Source organism: Sceloporus undulatus, chromosome 2, assembly GCF_019175285.1.
Source record: "Sceloporus undulatus isolate JIND9_A2432 ecotype Alabama chromosome 2, SceUnd_v1.1, whole genome shotgun sequence".
Lineage (NCBI taxonomy): Eukaryota > Metazoa > Chordata > Lepidosauria > Squamata > Phrynosomatidae > Sceloporus > Sceloporus undulatus.
In genome coordinates, this window is record NC_056523.1 from 216,748,146 (window position 1) to 216,772,518 (window position 24,373).

The 24,373-nt window shown below is 39.2% G+C and overlaps 1 protein-coding gene across 1 annotated transcript in view; it reads right to left on the bottom strand.

Moving 5' to 3' along the window:
• The window catches only part of PAX5 (paired box 5), a 278,811-nt gene that overhangs the window by 12,309 nt on the left and 242,129 nt on the right, over window positions 1-24,373 (bottom strand). The window contains exon 9 of the mRNA XM_042455822.1: window positions 9,865-9,951. Coding sequence (XP_042311756.1) covers window positions 9,865-9,951 — 87 coding nt within the window. The remainder of the gene's footprint in view (window positions 1-9,864; window positions 9,952-24,373) is intronic.

The following is a 24,373-nucleotide window of genomic DNA, read 5'->3' on the forward strand; positions in this document are numbered from 1 at the left end:
ATCTACACTATGGAAAAAAACAGAGGCTACTCCAATGTGGCACAAATCTGGTATGATAAACCACATGATATACTGTTCTATGCATACCAAACTTAAAGTATACCACCTTCCTTTGGGTTTAAAAATGCAGTTTTATCTGGAATTTGCAGGAAACTTGTGTTTCCTGTAGTGCAGACAACAGATTCCCCCTTGGACTCCTGGAGTGGGGGGGTGGTGGCAGGACAGATCACTGCCTGGCAGCCATTGCCATTTACCTTAATGTCCGAGAGAGTTCCTGGTGCAGAAAGGCTACAGAAATCTTTTCCCCTCCTTAGTGCCACTGTGATCTGATGCCTCATTTCTGACATGAGAGTACGCAACTTTGTGCCAGCAGCACCAACATCTAGAGGGAAAAACCATTCTGTAACCAACCTGGGCCAAAATCTGGCCTGGATATTGAGGTAAATGACAGCAGCTCCCAGGATGTGATCTGTCCTGACAGATAAAAGGCAATGGTGGCTGAATATGATGGAGGACAGGCAGCGGCAGCAGACCAAAGCAACATCCAGATGCAGGGACATATACAGTATAGACAACTACCCAATGTCCCTGTGGAGAAACAGGTAGTGGGATGGCTCCAGGGCAGGTCCAAGGTAGTACAGGTCAGGGAGTCCATTCCGACTTTTAGCCCTAGTTTGGACTTGCCTCAAGTCAGGACATGATCCTTAAGCTCTGAAAGTTTTGATGAAAACTTTTGGTGCCAACATAAAGCCAGCAGCTGCACTAAATGGGTCTCAAAGTCAAGGGCATTCCATAGATATGGTCCCACAGTAGAGAGAAAGACACTTCCCCAGCTTGTGTTCCACTGAAAAATTTACTGGTTGAAAGATACAAATATATAAAATAATTCTTTATCATTGTTTTTAGGGAACCCGGATTTGCTGTGAATTAAAGCAACCTGGCTGTATCCAATGTTAGTCCATATAGAGCGCACCCATTAAAACAAATGCAATTTGAACTTTACTTCAGTTAACATTGATTTAAATGTGTCTACTCTAGGTAGGCCTAAGATTGGATTTGGTCCACTGTATGCGTAGAAGAGTTGCTTTACGATTGCAGATCCATCCAGGTTCCCACTCAACATAGAACGAGAATTCACCAACGCACCTTCCATAACTGTAACACAATTAGTGTCCTATGCAAATCGGGGGTACGAGAAAAAATCTTGTGCATGTGGTTATATGAGGATAAGGTTTAGCATGCTGTATAGCTTGCTCAAAGTTCAGGCTCAAACCCAGAGTGTTTTCACTGTCCCACTATTTTAGGAGTCACTAGGCACCACTGCATGTGAAGGAGTCATAACAGATGGCCACGGATGCTATTATCTACTCACATGAATGGAAGTGACTTTCCAACTTTCCTTTCTTTTTTCTTCAGCTTTCAGACTAGAATACCTGTATGAATTACATTTTGATGCACAAGTTGCTCTGGATAAGGGCCAGAACTTTTTCAGCAACACTTGGAAAAAGCAAAATGATCAAACACCTATGTTGACAAGTATTATAGAACTGTTTTCTTTTTTTTAAAAAAAATGAACTCTTCAACAGGCAACTTTTTCTTTATTCTCCAAACTTGACCTTCCATACCATTTCTTACAATGTGATGTTTTTAACATAATCTGGCTATTAAAAGACCATTTTTCACTGTAGCTCCCTGGCAGCCTTTTATATATTTCCTTACTTGGACTTTTCCCCCTCTCGGTTCACACTTGTGTGGTGAAATCAAAAAGGCCTGTATTTAAAGTGAAAAATGAAAACATCACATTGCAAAACATTCACTCTTTTCCCCTGTCATTACACTCTCCTCTAGAATAAACTTGTCCATTCTTCTGTCATTTTTTCCTTTCTAATTCATATTATCATCAATTTATTTCTTGACACAGTCATTTCTGGCTCATACTTGTTCTCTAATCCTTTCATAGAAACCCACAGAAGTACTGATTCTAATCCTAATTGACTGGTTCCAAACCCTTTCACCTCATATGAAGCCATGCCAATATTGTCAATCTTATGACCCTGTCCTCCGTAACAACAGCTATATATATAGCTCAGGTGTATCCAAAGGGGAGCACTGTCAGGCTCACTTACATTTCACAATGTGCGCAAATCACATCAGTTCAGAAGAGGGAACAGTGCATCAAACAAGATCTACCATGATCAACATCAAGTTGAAAGTAATAAGTGAAAATGGTAAAGAAGTTATTACAACAAACCAGCATGAAATTGAATCATTTTTCTTCATTAGACTGTGTTGCTATTATCCACTTTTAGCATGTTTGTATTAAATAGACTTTAAGCATGCAAGCTTGCTAGGCTTCAGTGACTGAAACCTCTTGGGGTATATGTGTGTGTGTGTGTGTGTGCGAGAGAGAAAGAGAGAGAGAGCAAGAGAGAGAGCATATAAACTAGAGAAGACATGGCCATGTTATGCTAGCACTCCAGACAGTTTTCTTACAGATTTCACAATTGGCTCAAGGATTTCTTGTGAACAAAAGTTGAGCATTTGAAACCTCTGGAACTATAAAGTGGAGGTACACAAAGACATAATTGCTATTTCTGCACTACTCAGTGTGCCTGGTGCTGTCCAGAAGAGAAATCAAGTCCTTGTTGGAAAGGGGCTGTTGCAATCTAAGACTACAGAAGGGAGAGAACATGCAGGGTAAGAAAAAAAGAGAGAAAAATAGAGGTCACAATGCATATATAATTTCAGTAATTTACATGTATAATTTAAGGATAAATTCAGATGTCTGCATTTGGAACAGCAGGCTTGATTGCTTTAAGGAAAGTCAGAAGCAAACATCTGTTAAGTTTCAGTGACAACTTCAATGAGCCTTTCCATATTGGAATCTGAAAATAAGAGCCAGTGAGTAATATGACACATAGCAGGTGCCAGTCAGGTCATTTACAGAGCCACAGGAAGGCGCTCATATACCACAGTGATGGGTTACAGTCAGCCCTCAATAGTACACACAGAACTATTATGCTGAGATTACTGACATCAGTAATATGATTTATGTCATCTTTAGATGTTCCTATAATTGATGTGCTTATCAGATGAAATTCCAAGTAGAGAAGTTACCAAATGCATATCAAAAGTCTGATTAGATTGTTTTACTTCAATCCATCATTCTGGTTGCTGTAGCCCTCAAGCCTGGCATTCAGAACAGACTGGGAAGTAAACAATGGTATGGGAATTTGTCGTACCAGTTAGAAAACTTGGTAGGATACAGGAACTGTGCACTAAAGCATCTCTGGATATGGAGTAAACATTTCTAAGGAGACAACAAATCAGTAGCAAGGCTATGATGTTTTAAAATAAAAATATGGAATGGAAAATCTGAAAACAGGAATATCTTTCACCCTTAGGAGATTTATTTGCACTTAGGGAAATCTTTTTATGAATTATAAGTTAACTGATATAATGTAATTGCTTAATCTTCAATTTACAAAAAGAAGAAAACATTTGGCTGGACTCCCTTTTCTTCATACTACAGGTTGAATCTCCCTCATCCGAAAGGCTTGTGACCAGAATTGTTTTGGATTTCAGGTTTCTCAGATTTTGGAATATTTGCATAGACATAGTATGTTGGAGATGGGACCAGACTCTACATATGTTTCATAGACACCTTATAAACATAGCCCAAAGGTAATTTTATACATAATATTTGTAATAATTTTATGCATGAAATGAAAGTTTCTGTTCATTGAAACATCAGAAAGCAAAAAGGGTCACTATCTCAGCTACCTATTGTGGACAATTTTGGACTTTGGAGTATTTCAGATTTTGGAATTCTGGATAAGGGATACTCAACTTGTATTCTTATTATATGTAAATCAATACTGTATCTTGGTCAGCATGGTTGTATAATTCAAAGACAAGGCTGTGCTAGTCTGGAAAATCAGTATGCAAAGGGATCTTCTAGCACCTTTGCTAGAAGAAAGAAGCTGGTAGCATGAGCTTTCGTAGAGTTGAGTCTACTTCCTCAAATGAATGGGGTGAGATGGAGAGTCCAGAGACAGATCTATATAAACCAGTTGTGTGTGAGAATGTCAATTGAAATTCAAAACCTTGTGGGTATGGAGATGAGGTAGCAAATTCAGTTTCAACTATGGTTGTTGGGGGACAAAGGAAGGAGGAAGAATGTTGCCTAAAACCAAGGAGAGTAGATAACCATATCAATGAGTATTAGAATGTGGTGTAGGAACCAGAGTGGAGACGAAACAGGTCAAGGGCGCCTTCATGAGGATGAGGGGTTAGAGAATGATGAAATGCATGTAGGAAATCATTGTCTTTGTTCAACCCACTGTTGATGGACTGGAGCGTGTGGATACATTCCAGTTCTGCTATTTCCAATCTTCTTTTGAACAGAGGGGAACAAAAACAGGGAACAGAAAACTCATGAGGTGAAATAGTCGTAATAAATTCTACTGTAGGATTTTGAAGAACAGTTTAACAATCTTGAGGGTCAGGTTATGATGGACATCAAGAATATTCACTATATACTTCTCCTCTATAAGAAAGGAGTCCCAACATATCAATATATCCCACTGGGGGTGGGGGTGAGGAGGGGGGACTGTCAACTATTGTCAGGTTTTTCTTTTCTCTTCATAAGACTGAAAAGATCAGCGCCCCTACTCCTTTGCCAAATCTGTTTGTTTTCAGTTTAAAAATAAAGATTTTATGTGAAATAATGTGTATTTTGCCCCAAAAGCCCGCTTTTGAACAAATAAAATTTTCACAGATAAGTCCCCAAATGCAAAGAAAAGTCATTTTAAAAATGTACAAAACTCTCATGACAGTGGGAAGAAAACTTTTTAAATTTGTTTTGTTTTATAGTTTTTTGTGGCGTTTTCGGGCTATGTGGCCATGTTCTAGAAGAGTTTCTTACTGACGTTTTGCCAGCATCTGTGGTTGGCGTCTTCAGAGAATGCTTGCCTGGAAAGGAGTTGGGTATATATGTACTGTGTGACCCTGGGAAGGCAGGAGTGGTTTACATGTGTATTGTTCTGTTGCTAATGGCAGGCCTTTGTTTTGTTTTGTTTCTGCATGCAAAAATGTTTTTAAAAATGGTTTTTTAAAATATATATATATGCATATAGTGAGGATTGTCATGTTGACAGTAGAAGCAGCATTGCGAGTGACTAATACATATACACTACAAGCTGGTTACTTAAACCAGTTTCACTGCCTTTTTCACCCTCTCTACCCAACTTACTCCCAGAGAGTGCTGTTGCTACATTTTTCTGAATAAATCTGAGCTTCAGGATCTAAGATGTGTTTAGATTTAAAACTAGGTTTGGTTCAGCAAAAAATAATGTTTCCAGAATGCTGAGAACCATTAAACCTTTTGGAAAGATTGTTGTTGTTGTTTATTTACTTCAATGAAATGTTGGTGATGTGATACAGATATTTTTCCCTGTATCATACGATATGGGTGTGTTTCAGTGGTTACTTCTTTTTGGTTGGATATATCAATTTTGAATTTGAAAAAAATATTTGGCAAATGTCGACACATTTTTTACTGTTAAATTAATTCCCACAACTAATGGTCAACAGATTGGATCCTGTGTGTTCTTACTGATGCTAAAACACATACTTGAAGGTTGGAGAGATAAATATTTCTTGGTGAGAGACATCATATGCTTGAGCAGAGCTAAGATTTTTCTCTATGATGTGCTTAGGGATGGAAAATTATTTAGACAACCATTTCCAAGTAAATAGCCCTTATAGCACCTGCCAAGACCTTTTGCAAACATAAACATACCTCATCTCAAAAATTTGCACATTTGCAATTTTGAGGGGAAAGTGTGCACAAAACACTTTATGAAATGTGAACAGCAAAAATTAAGTATAAGTAGAAAAATATGCACAAGTAGTCCAGGAAAATTTTAAAACACATAGCAATAAAACAGACTTCCAAACTATCCATAAAGTCTCACAGCCTGATATGAAATAGGGGTGGAAAGATAACGTAGATAGGATTTGAAAAATTGCAATGAAATAGAAACAGAGGGATTTTCATACCTTTAGATATACTAAACTCTTTTAAAATTGCAAAGAGTTTTAAATGAGACAGATTTTTTAAAATGTGTCGCAGCCCATAGCTCAGTCTGCTACAATCCACTCTACCTCATGACAGTCCTTCTGCTGCATGTGTGGACCAAACCTCTGCTGTTAGCCATCGAATGGAAAATAATCAAGCAATGAGTAATCAAGTAATCTCCATGCAAGGAAGTAACAGCTCCAAGAGCTACCTTCATGCCTTTTATAACCTCACAGCTTGATCCTGAAATCTACTGTGTGGGGCTTTGAATTTCAAAAGCACATTTTGAAACTGGCATTGAGTAGCAACTCTGTTGAAATAAAACAGTAATAGAAAAGACCTTCCAATTTTAGCAACAACACATCCTTCGCTACAGCATAGTAAATGGTAATTTTGCACTGGAAAAAGTAGTGTGACACAGAATGCTGTAACCACTCAATTGCTCCCAAAGGGTTTGGTTAAGGGCAGGAAATGTGATGGGTAGAGCTTAGGTGGCTCAATTACTTAGGGACTCAATTACTTAAAACAAAGAAAGTGGAATTTTAAAAAATGACAAAAATTCAAAATTATTTCTCTGCTAGAGGTTGCCCATAACAACCTTGCCATCCATAAATCTGGAATTCTCTAAGGCACAATATCTCTCTGCAAGAGAGGTGACAATTAATTGGTATTTTACTTACCTCATCCACATAGATTATGCAGGAGAATTCTAATCACCATGTGCTACACACATGTAAGGTCAGGGTGGGGCAGACTTTGACAGTGGCATAAAATGGATGTTGCTTATCCTCCTTGTTAAAATGAGGGAGGGCTGAGTTACTCAGGGATTTGCTATAATGGAAGTCAAGGACCTACAGAGAGATTTTCCAGAACCAATGGAATTCTGCTTTACTGCAAAAGTCAGATGTTGCTAAAACATGGATTGCATGCCCTAAGTCCTAAATTTGTAAGAAAAAGCAAAATAGAATAGGCAAAAGATTGAGGAGAGAGAACTTGGATGCAAGATATTCATTTAGAAGTATAGAAGCTAAATAGCTTTTCTTTAACTGTAATATCATGAATATCGAAGAACGTACAAGAAGAGTCTATCCAGAGTTCAATATGGAGAAATGTGTTTTTGTTCTAAGGAAGAATTGTTCATGCATGGTCTCCTCTCCTTTACTTTCTCTCCCCTCCCAAGAGCACATTGTTCTGCAGTAAAACAATGAAACAATACTATGCAGACAGCTAAAGGTGAAGGCAGTTGAAGAGCTGAAACTGTTGAAAACACTCCAACTTCCCATAAGATATGATTTTATTTTTATTGTCAACTATTAGGTGAAACCTAAGGAGGGAAGAACCTTATCCCACCAGTGCATGATGTTCCCCCCTCCACTGCTTGGAATATACCTGTTTATTTGTCAATCATCTCTCAGTCCATTATGGCCCTTGAGATGATGCTATATAGACAGAAATGCTTTTAAAACATTAAGTAAATAACTAAAACCACTCAGACTTCTCTTTAAAAATAGTTATAAATGTAATTTTAAAAGCAATTTGTAATTTTAAAAACAATTTGGTTTATTTTGAAAAGGAAAAAAAAGCTCCAAAACAGTCTTAAAAACAGTTAGAGCAAACACTCCTAATTTTAAGATCCAAAGCCAAACAAAATATTGCAGTCTTCATTTCCACAAGAAACTCAAATGGATAGAGTGAGCCTCATGATCTTGGAGCTCCATAGCTGGGGTGTGGCTACAGAGAAAGCCCTGTTATATATTCCCACCAGCCTAGCCTCATGGGGAGATTTACAGCGCTTTATAAATAAAGGTTAATAATAATAATAAATGGGACATGTAAGAGGACATATGCTGAGGATTTTTTATGTCAGGCAAGCTCATAGGGAAGAAGATTTCCTGGTCCCATGCCATTCTGGCACTTGCTTGGGACCAGGAAATCTGACACAATTGGGGTCAAGTGGATTTAGCATGGCTTTGAGCTGCTTTGTATATTATTGGGCCCAGACAGGTCAAAATAAAGCTGCTTCAGGTCACTTTGGAGGTATGCTATTTAAATGATGTATGCATCACAAGATGCTGGAAGCCATGTCAAAGCCAGGCTGCAGTTCTAAGGACTGGAGCACAGCTTTGGCGCAGCTTCTGGCCTCTTAAGATGTGTGTCTCATTTAAACAGGATATCTCCAAAGTGACCCAAAGCAGCTTTATTTTGACCTGTCTGTTTGGGCCCATTGCTAACAAAGGTGAAAGTGAGATGAAGATACACACCTTGAAAACTGCTTCGAAAGGCCTCCAACTGTTTAAGAAACTCATGCCTGCATTTCCACATAATACTAAACCTAGCAACATTCTGAATTACTGAGCTCACACACTTCTCCTACAGAGATTTGGAAGAGTCTGCTTGCATTTTGAATTAATTGCCATTCATCACGATGTCTGAATTAAGAAAAAATGTGATCGATCTAAACAATTGTTTGTTGAAACAAACCAGGTTCAAGCCTTGATGTTGACTGGTTTCAACAAACTAACCAGAGTTTAAGATGACAGATGACTCCAAGATGTAGTTCAGATAGACAGACATTTCCACTACACAGTGTAGAATTAGAGTAAACAAACATTTTGATTACTTAAAAGGAAATTCCACTGAAATTGGAAAGTCTCCTGATCAAAGGAATGGTCAGTCTGTTATTTTAAGTTCAGTTTTTATCTCCTAATATGTAAGAGTTTGAAATGAATAACTTGCCCATGCAATACAGTATAGGAAAAAGCTATGTGGCTATACAAGACTCATGCCAGGATGTAATCCCAGAAGGTTTGAAGATAATGATATATAAAGTATAGTACCTTATGCTCTCAAGAAAGTTTGGTATAATGGTTTGAACAGTGGACTAGGACTCTAGGGGACCAGTTTTCAAATTCCCATTCAGCCACAGAATCCCTTTTGGTGACCTTGGGCAAGTCATACTTTTTCAGACTCAGAGGGAGGCAATGGCAAACCTCTGAATGTTGTTGTTATGTGCATTCACATTATTTCCGACTTGTGGTGACCTTAAGGTGATTTTTCTTGGGCTGAGAGTGTGTAACTCACTCAAAATCACTCAGTGGGTTTCCATGGCTGAGCAGGGAATCGAACCTTGATCCCTCTGAACAGATCTTGCTGAGAAATACTTTGATACATTCACCTCATGGTCAACCTAAATCAGAAATTACTTGAAGGCACACAAAAACAAAACAACAACAACAACAACAACCTTATGATCAATCTAACATTTTCTCTAGTGCCTTTTTAAAAACATTCACTGTTTGCTTCTTAGGCTAGAGTCTTACACATTTCATTGCTGGTATCCTGCCATCACTAGTGGCAGTATTAATGTTTTTGAGGTTGTTCAAATTAATCTATACAGTCTTTTATGTACACTTCTCCCTCTCCCTCCCCTCTCTCTCTAGATGTTAAGAAACTTTATTAAAACAATATTCTTTGTAAAAGTTTGAAATATCAAATATAACATATCATATCAAGACATCGGGGCAGTATTTTAAATACAGTATTCCAATTTTCCTTTTAAATTGATAAACTGTTTAAACAGATAAATTATTAAGATCAACTCCAAATAACCTTAAAATAGACTTGTCCATATGTCACTCTCTTTTGTTGTATAACCAGTGTTTGGATGAACATCCTTGCACACACTTATCCTCATTATAGCCTTTGTTGCAGTTCCATCCTTGCTTTTCTGCCTTTCGCATTGGGCAGCTGCTCCAGCTGTAAAAAAGGTAAGGGAAGCTTACCTAGCAATCCAGGGTTAGGAAATCTCCAGGAGTCATTGTATGTTGAATACTGTGGGTGGCTGTATGGACTTCCAGAAAATTCACTTCCTGAATTGAAGAGAAGAGGAGACACAAGAACGGTAACATATTAAACCATCAAGACTAAGGTTAAATGACACAGAGACTGTTGAAAACACATTGCATTCTCACTGGTGGCCCAACATAGCAAATGAAATGTGAAGGCCTTCCTAGGTGTAACACTATGAGTTTATCTACACTTAGATAGTTTCTGGTATTAAGCCTCATGCTGCAGCTATATCTGGTGTTCTCTTTCTTGGAAATTTTATTTGTTGTTTTATGTTTTAATTACTGAATTGTTCAGTATCGTTAGCCACCTTAGAAATGCTTATAGAAGGGCAAGAAAAATGTCTGTAATTAAGCAAAACCAAAATAAAACTAAGAATAAATAGAATCTTATTGGCTGGGAGGGGGATACAAATCCAGCACAACTGAAAAAGTAACACACATAATTCTAGATATATGTCATTAGTTTTGTCCACATTAACTGAAATAAACCTCATTGATGAGTGGGAGGAATAGTTTTAAAGACCTGACAAGCGTTCAGAAGAGAACACTATGGGCCTCAAGACTGACGACAAGTTTTTCCAGGCATTATGTTTTCGGTTGTTAACTACAACGGAGGTTTTGACTTTGGATAGCTTCTTATGACAGTAAATAAAGTGAGCTGTAGAGAGCATTGATTTTGGTATGTACCAAAAATCTACAGCTTTCTACAGCTCACTTTATTTATTATGGGTGTAATTTTGACAGCATTTCACTGTCCGAATGACCATTTTTGTAAATCAAACTCAATAGCATACAACTTTCTCATCTACTATTTTAAAATTTTCATTTTCAGCTTTTCAGTTTCTAGTTTTGGTATGTTCAGAAGATTGGCCCACTAACCAGAGCTTGTATATGTGTCCTTCAACCCAACATGTCATGTATGTACATAGGTGCAGTCTTCAAGGTGTGTAGCAGCCATGCATACGTACATACACATGTCTGTATACCTATTCACATTGCAACCCTCACCCCTCTCCTTCAATCTCACAGTTTCCAGCCTTATGCAGCTACATAACATGGCAAGGGAAGTGGCAAATTATCCGCCTTTTAACTCCCCACCCCTTCCCACTTATAACTGGTATATCCATCATAATCAATTGTTTTCTGGAAAATAGAAGGAAGGCACCTTTGAGAAAAACCTTGTGACTCAAAAGGCTTTCCCCCCCCCCCCACGGTTCCTTTGCAGAGCATGGGCAGTTGCTTTCCGAAACTAATTCCAGTGGGCCCCTTGGTAACCACTGGGATTTGGTTCTAGGACCCATCAACTCTCCACAGAAATGAAAATCCATGGATGCTTGTCCCATTATATACAATGGCATAGCAAAATATTGTCCCTTACATGAAATGGCAAAATCAAGGTTTGCTTTTTGGATTTTTAAAAATATATACAGCGCGCCCGCACCATACGCAGGCGCACCTTACGCAGCCTTGAGCATACGTGCTCAAGCCACGGGGCACGCACGGGGCGGAAGGGCAGCACGTCCCATTCAATTGAATGGGCGCGCGTGCCCGTTACGCCCTGCACACTCCCGCACCACCGTGCACGAGCCCCATTGTTTCCAATGGGGCTCGAGCATAGGCAAAATTCGCCTTACGTGGCAGGATCCAGAACGGATCCCGCGCGTAAGGCAAGGACGGACTGTATTTTCAAGCCACAGATGATTAAATCCCTTAATACCAGGGGCTGACTGTTTAGTCCAAGGTCCCAAAAGTGGTTGGTTAGTGTTATTGTTACAATTTTCAATGTGACTTTATGTTCTTGTTTCTCAGAAGTAATTAAAATGGTTACTTTTAGTCCCCCTCCCATGTTAACATTTTCATTTAGCAGCATAAGGTACAGTAAAAGCCAGAACTTGAACCATATGTTATTTCCCCTCCACGATTTAGTCAGGCCATGTATCTATAGTTAATTTATACCACAACAGAAATAAAACAATGCCTCCTTTACAATCATAATGAAACAAATATTGTTAAACATGTTGTGAAACCTAACTTACTCAGGGGAAATAATCGCTAAAAACTAGGGTTTTTTTGTAACAGGTTTTACAATAAGTTTCCAAGTTATGTCTTTGCATGTAATACTTATTCTGTTCATGAACAACAGTGTTGTTCATGGATTATGAAGAGCAACAATCAAAAGAGTGCATGGTGTTTCTCTCCCTTTTTTCCTTTCAAGAAACTAACGAAAGACTGAACTTGTTTGGACAACATTTGTCACTGTGCACATTCAAGTCATTTTTTGACTTAAGGCAACCCTAAGATGAACCTATCATAGAGTTTTCTTGGCAAGCTCCTTCAGAGGGGGTTTGCATCGCAGGGTAGAAAGAAATCAGTGGAGAGATAGGAATTCACTAGTCCCTCTCCATGACCACAGTGCCTTTATCATAGCTGCTAAACAGTATTTAGGCTCTATCTTGTGATATGACTTTTGCATTTTCAGGACTTGCCTACATGCTTAGTAGATTGCTTTAAAGTACTATTTCACACTAACATCCCATGAATTTTTCTCCACACCAAATATTCTCATGTGTGCAATCACTCAGAAAAGTACTGGGTGAAACAGAAGAACAAAAGAGTATTCCACAGCAATTTCTTCCATTTTGAAGATGCCAAAAAGTGACTGTGAGCCTGATGGTCTGGTTATTTCTGTGAAATGACCAACACAAGGAAAGGAAACTTGTCTGAAAGCATGGATGCGTGCGCACACACACACAGAGAGAGAGAGAGAGAGAGAGAGAGAGAGAGAGATAGTATATTAAAATGTGTTCTCTGTCTGACAGATAATATGGGATCTGAATGCAGGGAAGGGTTAAAAAAAGGCAAAACCTTTTCTTTACAGCTATGGATATTACCAACTCACTGTCCTTTTCAGACAAACATGATACAGTCCAGAAGCAGGATGGTGACTCTCTCTCTCTCTCTCTCTCTCTCTCTCACACACACACACACACACACACACACACACAAGCAGAGAGAAGTTCATTAAAATTCAGCAGAATTGTGGTATGAGGACAGAGAAGCAAACCAATCCTTCTGTGGATTTATAATTATTTGACAACAGAGATCAGATAGGGGGTTGCACACACAATATAACCCACCCCTCATAAATGCAGTGCAATGCCTGCACATGAAGAGAAATAGAAGGGAAGTTAAGGTAAGCTCTTGCAAACAGCACTGAGGGAACTCTATGCATCCTGAAGTAGTATAGTAAGAGAAATTCTTGGTGTGTTTTCCAAGAACTGACATGGCCAGAGGATGGAGGGGAAGAAACCATGGCAGAATTTAGGGAAAGAACGCCTATTGGATTGGATCCTGATTAAGCTATACTTTCTGCACACAACCATTCCTCCAGACCACTGAACATGTTACACAGAGGTTGTGTAGTGTGTGGGCACAGGAGCCTTCACAGCAGAGCCCTTCCATCTAACCAAAACACTATCATTTTTAAGAAATCTGCCACACTTGAAATTATACTTTGAAGTTGCAAGTTTATCTTGGATTAAACAATGGATCACTTTAGAAAATAATAGCTATCTAGAGTTGGAATGACATGAACTATGAGTAGGGCGGCATGGCCATATGTGGTACGGGAAAGTGAAAATAAATGCAGAACTTAAAAAACATATCATAAGAAGATACAACCCCCCCTCTGAAGAAGCCTGAGGAAGTAGATATAGGATCCTTGAAGAAGTGAGGGCCACCACATGCATACTGTATCCTTGCCTTTCCTGGCTTCTGAAATCAGCTAGAGGGGGACTGGCCAAGTGGGTAAAGGGAGTGGTGAATGCTTCACTGCAGCAAGGCAAATTTCCATCCTGCCTAAGGGAGGCTGTGGCAAAGCCATTACAGCAAAAGACCGCCCTGGATCCCCCCATTCTAGATAACTTTCAGCCAGTTTCTAACATTCCATTCTTGGGCAAGGTTCTGGAGCAGGTGGTGGCCTTCCAGTTCCAGGGATTTCTAGATGAAATGTATTATCTAGATTCATTTCAATCTGGCTTCAGGCCTGGCTATAGTCACCTTGGTGGATGATCTCTGCAGGGAACTGGACAGGGGAGTGTGTGCCTGTTGCTCCTGCTAGATCTCCATGCTCAGCTTCCTATCTAGAACATTTAACAGATGGATCATTTTCCCAGTGTTTATTACATAGGAGTTGTTTGAAAACAGTGATAAATTTTATGATCACATCGCCACCCAGTTTTCTGCATTCTTTCAATTTTATTATTAACATTGCGAATTTAACTGGATTTATCTAATAATATTTACAACAAAAATTCACAGCACTGGAATATATATATGGGTGGGATAATGTTAGTGGCTGTAGTAATGAAAGAACTAGCCCCGAGATGTTTCTGTATTTTGTCTAGTTACAGCGATGTGCCCTATATAACAGATTAAGAGCTGTGTTCAGACTCCCAAGGAAAGTTATAATTTAGCACAACAAAACTTTGTTCTGTATGTATTCTGTAGAAACTACCCTGGATATGTGTGATAAACATTTGGATGAGAGGCAAATTTGGTTGGTGTTTTAGAAGCCATTTAATATTGATGCTGAAATCTAAATAATTCTGATTAATGTAGGTAAACTTGTTTATAAGTAAGTGCAGATAATACAATATTTTAGTAATATGTTTTAATAAATAAATAAATAAATACAGTGTTTATAATAACAGAACCATAAATTAAATACTTTTAATAATGTACTTTAACTTGTTAAATTGTTTAAAATGCTTTTAGTATGTTTAAATTATTCTCTATTGCTTTAAATTTCAATTGATTTTACATTGTTTTTATTTGTATAAAATTACAAGTAATCTGTAAATTACTTTAGTTGAGTTATTTTATTTATAGAAGTCTTTACTTAAAACTTGTAATGGGATAAAAGACAAATCATAGTGATTAATGGGATAAAACAAAAATCATAATGAGAGTACTAGACCATGCTTTGTAATGACAGGAAACCCAAAAGTCACTAGCTAGTTGTACGGTTGAACTTAAAGACATCATTGCCCAGGTCAAAGCCACCCTAGGAGTCCAAGTAGACCATAAATTGAACATGAGTCAACAGTGCGATGCGGCAGCTAAAAAGGCCAATGCAATTTTAGGCTGCATCAATAAAAGTATAGTGTCTAGATCAAGGTGGGTTATAAACAGCCGCTTTGAGGCAGTCTGCCGCCGCCGCCGTTTGCTCCGTGTGGGAGCCGCAGCAGCCACACCACGTGGCTCCCGCACGGACCGAAAAAGAAGCTCCAAAATGGAGCTTTTTCTTGCAGCGCCTCTGTGACGTCGCGAGGTGCCAGGGGCGCATTCGCGATGTCACAGACGCCGCGACATGTTCGGACGCACAGCATCCGATACGTAAAGATGGCGCCGGCCGTGTGGAACGGCCAGCGCCATATTGTATGGACAGAGTCCGTATTAGAGCCAGGGGCGTCTAGAAGAGACGCCCCTTTTTGAAAATGGGACGTCATGCGGACGTCCCAAGTGCCGGTCTGTAACCGGCCCAAGAGAAGTAATAGTGCCACTGTATTCTGCTCTGGTCAGGCCCCACCTGGAATATTGTGTCCAGTTCTGGGCACCACAATTCAAAAAGGACATTGAGAAACCGGAGCGTGTCCAGAGGAGGGCAACTAAAATGGTGAAAGGTCTGGAAACCTTGCCCTATGAGGAACGACTCAGGGAGCTGGGGATGTTTAGCTTGGAGAAGAGAAGATTAAGAGGTGATATGATAGCCCTATTTAAATATTTGAAAGGATGTCATATTGAGGAGGGAACAAGCTTGTTTTCTGCTGCTCCAGAGAACAGGACCCTGAACAATGGATGCAAGCTCCAGGGAAAGAGATTCCACCTCAACATTAGGAAGAACTTCCTGACAGTAAGGGCTGTTCGACAGTGGAACACACTCCTTCCTCGGAGTGTAGTGGAGTCTCCTTCCTTGGAGGTCTTTAAGCAGAAGCTAGATGGCTATCTGTTGGGGATGCTTTGATTGTGATTTCCTGCATGGCAGGGGGTTGGACTGGATGGCCCATGCGGTCTCTTCCAACTCTATGATTCTATGATTCTATGATTCTAATTTATACTATTCATTTTTAATTGATGAGGGGTGGCTAATATATTAAGGGTGGCTAATTAAATATTCTTAGAGGCCACTCTTGTTTTCTGGTGGTGGTTTGAGGTCTAGATATACAGTTTATCACAAACTGACCCCTCTGTCAGTTGGTCAGGCTGGCTAATAATACTGACATCATCTAATGGTAAATCCTTCAGAGTTACAGAGCAGTTGACTTTTCCTGATGTATGCATACAAAATCCAAAGCCTATGAGCCCAAATTGTTACAGGGAACACATAACTTCCATTGCCCCATGACTCCTTCAGACACCTCCCTGATTATGTCTAGTATAAAGAAGATGTGCTGTGACACCACTGAGCTCAACCTTTCCTGGTCCCATTCTATTTAATTGGCCAAAGATTGCAAAGTACAGAGAAATGCTGAACAAAAATGATAACACATTTCTAGGTATTAGTGACATTGTGTGAACCTCTGGTTGTTCCTTCTGTTGCAAGATGTAAAAGTACTTTTTTTTCTCTTTTTCATGAAACTTTCTAATATAAGGTATGTTAGAAAGTAAAATATATCAGCATTGCCAGGGGCTAGCTAATACAGTGGTGCCCCGGGATACGAAATTATCGCGTTACGAAATTTCCGGGGTACAAAAAAGTTAGATTGGAAAAAACTGTTCCGGGTTACGATATTTTTTTCGGGTTACGAAATTTATTTCGGCGCGAAATTCAAACGCAAAGCGCGGCTAGCGGCTTTCCAGCGCTAACGGAAAGCCTTTTCGGGTTGCGAAATTATCGGGTTACGAACGGAACGGCGGAACGAATTAATTTCGTAACTCGAGGTAGCACATGCTTCAGAAGATGAATTGAGCTACAAGAGCCACCAGGTATCCATGCCATTTTAATCACAACATCCAGTTATTAATTAAGAGACACAAAGCACAACACATACAAAAAGCAGGTGGTTTTATGCGTTATTCAACAGCAGTGGTTATGACACAAGTTGACAGAAGAACAGAGTACCACACCAATGGCATATGTAATACTTTCCCTGGATTGTCAAGAATACCCTTCCATCTTATTTAGTGCTTCCTACTCTTTGTAATAGTTTTTTGTGTGTAGCATCTACAAAAGCAATAACCATTCTTTTTTTTAAAAGGTTACCTTGATATTTGTGCTATATCTAATAATTAGAAAAGGGAAACACATAGAAAACTCATATAGCACATGAAGGACTAGTACAACATACAGAGATTGTCAATGACAACATGTGAGCTAACTGGCTGATTCTTACTCTTCTGAGAGCCAGGAACATGGAATAAGAGAATGGAAGACCAGCACTATTCCATCTCCATAGCAAATGTCTAATAAGGCTTGCTAAATTTGAGTGAGTGCTTGCTTGTATTTCTCCCAGTGGCAGCTAATAAAGTTATTTATTGATCTCTAAAGTACAGCGCTGTTCCGGTAGACTCTACATGTTCCCTTCCTCATCTCTGCACAGAGCACGGAGGTTTTTGAAAGACCACTGAAGAAACAGATCCAAAAAAAAAGACAGTGTTCACTGGGTTTTGTTTTTGTTTTTTCATCAGTTCTTTTTCCAGCCTCAAGTAAAATCTTTCCTACACTAATGCAGCTGGCTAATCATCAGTGGTTGGCTTTGTCATCTTCCTGCCTGTGCATCGCTAAGCAAGAGGCAGCTGCACTTTTTCTAACAACCATCAGCACTCTTGCACAAGTATCAGTAGAAGTAAGCTGACATTTAATTCCCTGATTTTCTTCCCACCACCACCTCCACCTCTACTTCCTTCCCTGCTATCCTCCTCTCTCTCTCTCTCTCTCTCTCTCACACACACACACACACACACCCACACACACACACATCTCTAGGCCTCTCTGGGGGACGCTCTATTGCCTGACAGGCTGAGGCTTCCAATTCTCTGTTTTTTATGCCTCAGTGGTCAGGGTGTCAGGCTCCTGCAGTACAGACCAGCCAAGAGCTAGAGGAGTCACTGAATACCATCAGTTCGGTGACAGTATTGCTCGCTTCATCCCACATACTCTGCATATCCATCAGCCATGCAAAAGGGAGGGGGAGAAAGGAAGGAAGGAAGGAAGGAGAGAAGGAGAGAAGCAAGCAAGAAATAGAGGGGGTGGAAAGAGAGTAAGAGGAAAGCCACAAGCCCTGCTATTAGCATCACAGGCCTTGGACAGACAAATGGAGCAGGAGTACAGTGAAACTAAACGAGATGAATGAACACTGCATGAGTGCCTCGTGATTTCCACCAGATACTCCTGCACCCATCAGATATACTTCTTGACAGCACTGTTTAATGATCAGCCCAGTCAAAAGCAATACTATGCATCAGCTACCCATGGGAGTTGTGTGTACGCATCTGTGGGGCGGGAGGGATAAGGGAAGCAGACGATTAGGAAGATGAAATATTTTGTAAAACGATGGTTCAATACATTGGTTTTCTATTATTACATAGCAAAGCCCTTCCTTAAGATTGCTCCTCTTTAAAGATGATCCCATCAGCCACCTACACTGAGGAAATGCGCCTTCCTTAGTCAACAAGACGCTAAGAAATGGAACAATGATTTCCATTGTTCATGTCTCGTGACCCTAGAAAATGAGTTAATATGCTTTGCATAGAAAGGTCAAGATTAACTGTTATTCAGAAGCACTGACGCAGCGAATAGCATGCTGGAGTTAGTATTTGGAATCATTCATTCAAATCTCAGCAACATCACACAACAGGAGATGACATATCCAAACTTAGCCAACCCATGGACTGGCTTGAATGTCTAGGTGGAAGTATTTTGACTAGAATTGGGAAGCTTGCACCAATGATACTCATATAAATTACTTTTGGTGCTTATAAGGCCTGCTTCATTAGTCACTGAAGGGAAGCTGGGGAAGGTTGCCTCCCAACAATTATATGAGGTTGATTGACACTGGAAGGCTTTTTTTTCTATTTTTACTATACAGAGCAATACAGGATCCTGACTGTTCAGTGCTTTCTCTCCAGCTCCAAAGAATATACAAGCTGATCGACATGAAGAGGCAGCAGGAAGTGTGGTGAGTTACCAGCCACATTTCCTGGACTGCCTAGAGTCTCCTATTGGCAATCATCATTACTCATCAACCAGGTGCTGTTACCCATCCAGCAATATACAAAAACTGGTGGTTGTTTACTTAATAATAATTAATAATTTGTTTTATTTATATACCGCTATTCCAAAGATCATAGCGGTGAACAGCAAGTAAGCTAATTAGCAAGTAAGCCAATTTGCCCCCAACAGTCAGGGTACTCATTTTAGCGACCTCGGAAGGATGCAAGCCTGAGTCAAGCTTGGGCCCTTTTGCTGGTCTTGAACTCGCAACCTTGTGGTTTTGAGTGAATGGCTGCTGTACAGGCATTTAACCACTGCGCCACCAGGGCTACTTTGCACAATGAAACAGTGTGAGTATAATAATAAACAGTGATAAGCCTCCTCTTTCCTTTGCTTTACAAACATAAGTTAATAAGATCCTTACTAGTGTGTTTTACATACAGACATATGCTGCTAATATGACAAAATATTTCACCATTATTGACTGCAGAAACCAATTTGGCATGGTAAATCCCATTTGGTACACACAGTAATAACCAGTGAAGTAAGGATAACCCTCTCTCTCAAAAAAAAAATCCATAGCAAAGAGAGATAGAACAACAATTTCTTGTATACGGGTGCTTGTAGAGAGATATGTGATGTAGTGGTTTGGGCATTGGACCAGTGATGAGATAGCATCATCCACTAAGTATTAAAAAAGCAGACTAGCTTGAGTTATGCAGGATAGGTTTCATAGCGTACACAACTCTCTTCTGCCTCCTTGCTGTCATTTCCCAGCATCTGCTACCTAAAATGCAAGTGTCATGCTGAGCAGATCTAGAACACTCCCGTTCCTATATACTGAGTCTCCTTTATCTGAAATTCTTAGGACAAGAAGTGTTTTGGATTTTGGATTTTTATTTGTTTATTTATTTATTTTGATTTGGGGATACCTGTATTTGCATATACGTACACAATATTGGAGACGGAACCCAAGTCTAAACACAAAAATGTGTTTGTGTTTCACATATGGATGTGGGATCACTTTATGCCAATATATCCCAGGATGAAGCCCTCAACATTGTAAGAATTAATTTGGACAGGAGCCAAAAAAAAAAAAAAACCCTTTTACTCTTTTTAGCCCAAATAGCTCTAACAAAAAACTATTTTAGATTTGAACAGAGGACAGGATCAAAATTTAAAATGACCTTGATAGGTCAGAAAGCTGGACCAAAGTAACAAAATGAATTTCAACACAGAGAAATGTAAAGTACTGCACTTAGGGCAAAAAAAATGCATAGATATAGGATGGGGCACACCTGGCTTAAGGGGACTACATGTGAAAGGGATCTAGGAGTCCTAGTAGACCACAAGTTGATAAGTCAACAGTGTGATGTGGCAGATAAAAAGGCCAATGTGATTTTAGGCTGCATTAATAGAGGTATAGTATCTAGATCAAGGAAGTAATATTGCCACTCTATTCTGCTTTGGTCAGGCCCCACCTGCAATAGTGAATCCCATTCTGGGCACCACAATTCAAAAAGCATGTTGAGAAGCTGAAATGTGGACAGAGGAGGGTGACCAAAATGGTCTAGAAACCATGCCTTATGAGGAGAGACTTAGGGAGCTGGGGATGTTTAGCCTGGAGAAGAGAAGGTTAAGAGGTGATATGATAGCCCTGTGTAAATATTTGAAGGGATGTCGTATTGAGGATGGAGCAAGCTTGTTTCCTGCTGCTCCAGAGAACAGGACCCGGAACAACAGATGCAAGATACAGGAAAAGAGATTGCATCTCAACATTAGGAGAAACTTCCTGACCATAAGAGCTGTTAGACAGTGGAACACACTTCCTCGGAGAGTGGTGGAGTCTCCTTCTTTGGAAGTCTTTAAGCACACGTTGGATGGCCATCTGCCGGGGATGCTTTGATTGAGAGTTCCTGCATGGCAGAATGGGGTTGGACTGGATGGCCCTTGGGGTCTCTTCCTACTCTATGGTTCTATGATTCCATGAACAAAAATATTATTGGTAAATCAAGAGAGTGGCTATGGGGTCCCTAATGGCACTTGGGGTGGCAAATCCTTATATGGAGGAATTTGAAGGGGGGGGAACCAGTCTGCCTTAATAGCATATACAAGGGGAAACCCACATTTAGACTAAATATTTAGACAACACATTTTATATCTGGAGAGGTGATAATGAAGACCTAAAACAGTTCCATACAACAATTAGTAAAATCAACAGACATAGTAAATTTAATTTCAGTTACAACAAAACAGAGATACACTTTTTGGTTCTAAGGATAAAAAAAGAGGGAGCTATCTCACCACCTCATTATATAAGAAACCAACAAATGCTAACACATATCTTAGCTTTGATAGTTACTAAACCATGCAACTACCATGAGGAACAAACTCTCATATGGTCAATTCCTATATATATTTATAGATAGGGAGGCCTGTGTTGCCGAAATGCATTGGTCTTTTTAAACACTGAATAAACAGTTGACCATTCTAGAGCATGTGGAGCTTGTCTCCTCTTTGTTTGCTGCTTGGCCACATGCTTTCAGTTCCTTACCTATCATATATTTATGTTTCATATACACCTTAAACGCATAGCCTAAAGGTAATTGAATACAATATTTTTAATAATGTTTGCATGAAACAAAGTTTGTTTACACTGAACCATCAGAAAGCAAAGGTGTCACTATCTCAGACATGAAGAAGGCTTTGGTTTTTGGAATATATTAGATTTCAGAATTCTAGATAAGGGAGACTCAACCTGTACTTATCTTTATCGATAAAAGGACTAACAGAATACATGGGAAGAGATGTCTACTAAATTCATAGCTATTGCATTCTGGATCAGCTGTAATTTCCCAGCATTCATCAGTGGCAGATCCATGAATTCCACATTACAAATGGTGAATCTTTATTTTACTATAGGAGTCAAATATTTGCTACCTAATGGCTATAGCTAGAGTACTGTTGTAAAATGAGTCGGTAACTATTCCTGATCATCACTTGATCATCAGGTATAATGATCATCAGGCAGGGTATAAATAAATTTAATAATAATAATAATAATAAACCAGGATATATCCTTATTCCACAGATCACACAGCAATTATGACAATAAGATATGTTGTGGTCTTACAGACTCATGGTCATGGCTTCATTGATTGAGTCTCTCCATCTGGGATGTGGTCTTCCTCTTTTGTTATAGCCATCTAGCTTTCCAAGCATTATTGTCTTTTCTAGTGAGTTATGGCTTCTAGTGATATAGCCAAATTCAACAGTCTCTGTTTAGTCATTTTAGCTTCTAGGGAGAGTTTAGGGTTGATTTGCTCTAGGACCTATTTATTTCTCTTTTTAGCTGCCCATGCTATCCATAGTTAGCCATTTGTATATTTTAAAAATTTCCTGAGGTGCTTTTGGAAACCAGGTAAATGTATTAGTTTACAAACCCAACATGTTTCTCATTCTTTCAGAGTTTAAGAGTAATAGAAGCATAAGTCTTAGATATTAATGGGAATCTTATTGTACACCTGGGGGTTATTTCCTTTTTAAAACACATAAAACCATTTGAATTACTTTAAATTGCTGTAAATTTGTGCTTAAAGCTTCAAGTACCATCTTTATTCACTAGGTGGCAGACTTTCCAAACCAGTACATACATTCCAAAGACATAGCCATGTTAGTCTGCATCAGTATGCAAAAGGTTATTGTAGCACCTTTGAAACTGGGAGAAAAAAAAGCTTGCAGCATAAGCTGCCACAGACAAAGGGGCTCTCCAGATTTTACTGGCTGGTTTTGGGCCACAGTAACTTTACACCACGGACTGATACGCCCTCTGAAGAGTGCAAAAAGGACCCACAAAAAGCAGCTCCTTTTTGCGCCCTCCAAGGGGCATCATAGCCGTGGTGGCATGGCTTTATGATGCCTCTTTGGTGCTGCATCATGTGGATGCAGTGCCAGAGGTGCATCATGCTGATGTGAACTGTGTGGACAGGTGCATACCAAAATGGCGCCATGGGGTAGAGTTAGGGCATTTACCATGAGGACACTGCTCCCTGACTCCACCCAGAGGCTGGCGCAAAGTGTCAGTCTGTATAGGCCCTGAATCTACTTCATCAAATGTATAGCTCTGCAGTCTATGAACATTCTGCAATCTCTTCTCTCTATATAGATATATAGATATTCAGTATGTATACACTCACACACACACATATACACAAAGAGAGATAATGAAATAGCATTATACTGTATATAATAATATAGAGATATCAAGTGAAGAAATGAATCTGTGCACAATAAATTGGCAGTGGGGGAATCCCTGTTATTTCATGGAAGGTGGTGTAGTTGTAATAGTTATTATTTTTATGACACATACCCCCACTCCTTGGGTACCATTATTAAGTGTGATGGTGTAACATTTCTGCTTCCTATCTGAAACAAAATTTCAAAGATTTGAAACCTGCATTTTGTCCAAAATCTGAAACAAATATACAATTTGGATGTTCTTTAAGTGACCTATTTAAACGAAACAAACAATCAAACAAATTTAGTTCTACCAAAGTATGTAGAACTAAATCCTACAACTGAACAGTGTTCTTGTATTTTGTTTTTTCCTTTCCTTTTCCTTTCTTTTCTATTTATAACAAAAATAAGTCCTTATCGTTTCCTTTCTTGAGGAACACGGCTCATAAATTTCTTCCAATAACAATCATTAGCTAGGGTGTTAAGATATGCTTGACTGCATGGGAAACAGGGCTAAATACTCCAGTTAGCAAACAAAGTGTACTGAAGCAGTTTGCCTTTTACATATTTCCATTATGAAATAGCAGCTAAAACATACACAGCTTTAAAATCTATTACTAAAAAAGTACTGTTTGCAAGAGGACTTGAATACAAAGAAGGAAAGTTCTGCAAATAAACTGGAAGGCTGCAAGTTCTTTTCCTCAAAGCGTTCAGTTCACTTGATTGTTGAGATTTTAAACATGGAAACTTTTGTGTAGGAAATGCTGGGACAGAGGCAATTCAAGCAGCATCTTGTAGCACAGATTTTTTTAAAGGGTGCTGCTCAGATTTTAAAAAGGAGATGAAATAACCATTCAGTACCACAAAAAAGCAGACCATTCCAAACACATTCGTATCTCAATTCCTTAACACAATGTAAGTATTGTAGCTACTGAAATATCACAGTTCTGTGCATGTGTTAAGATACATTGATATATTTACACGATTTATATC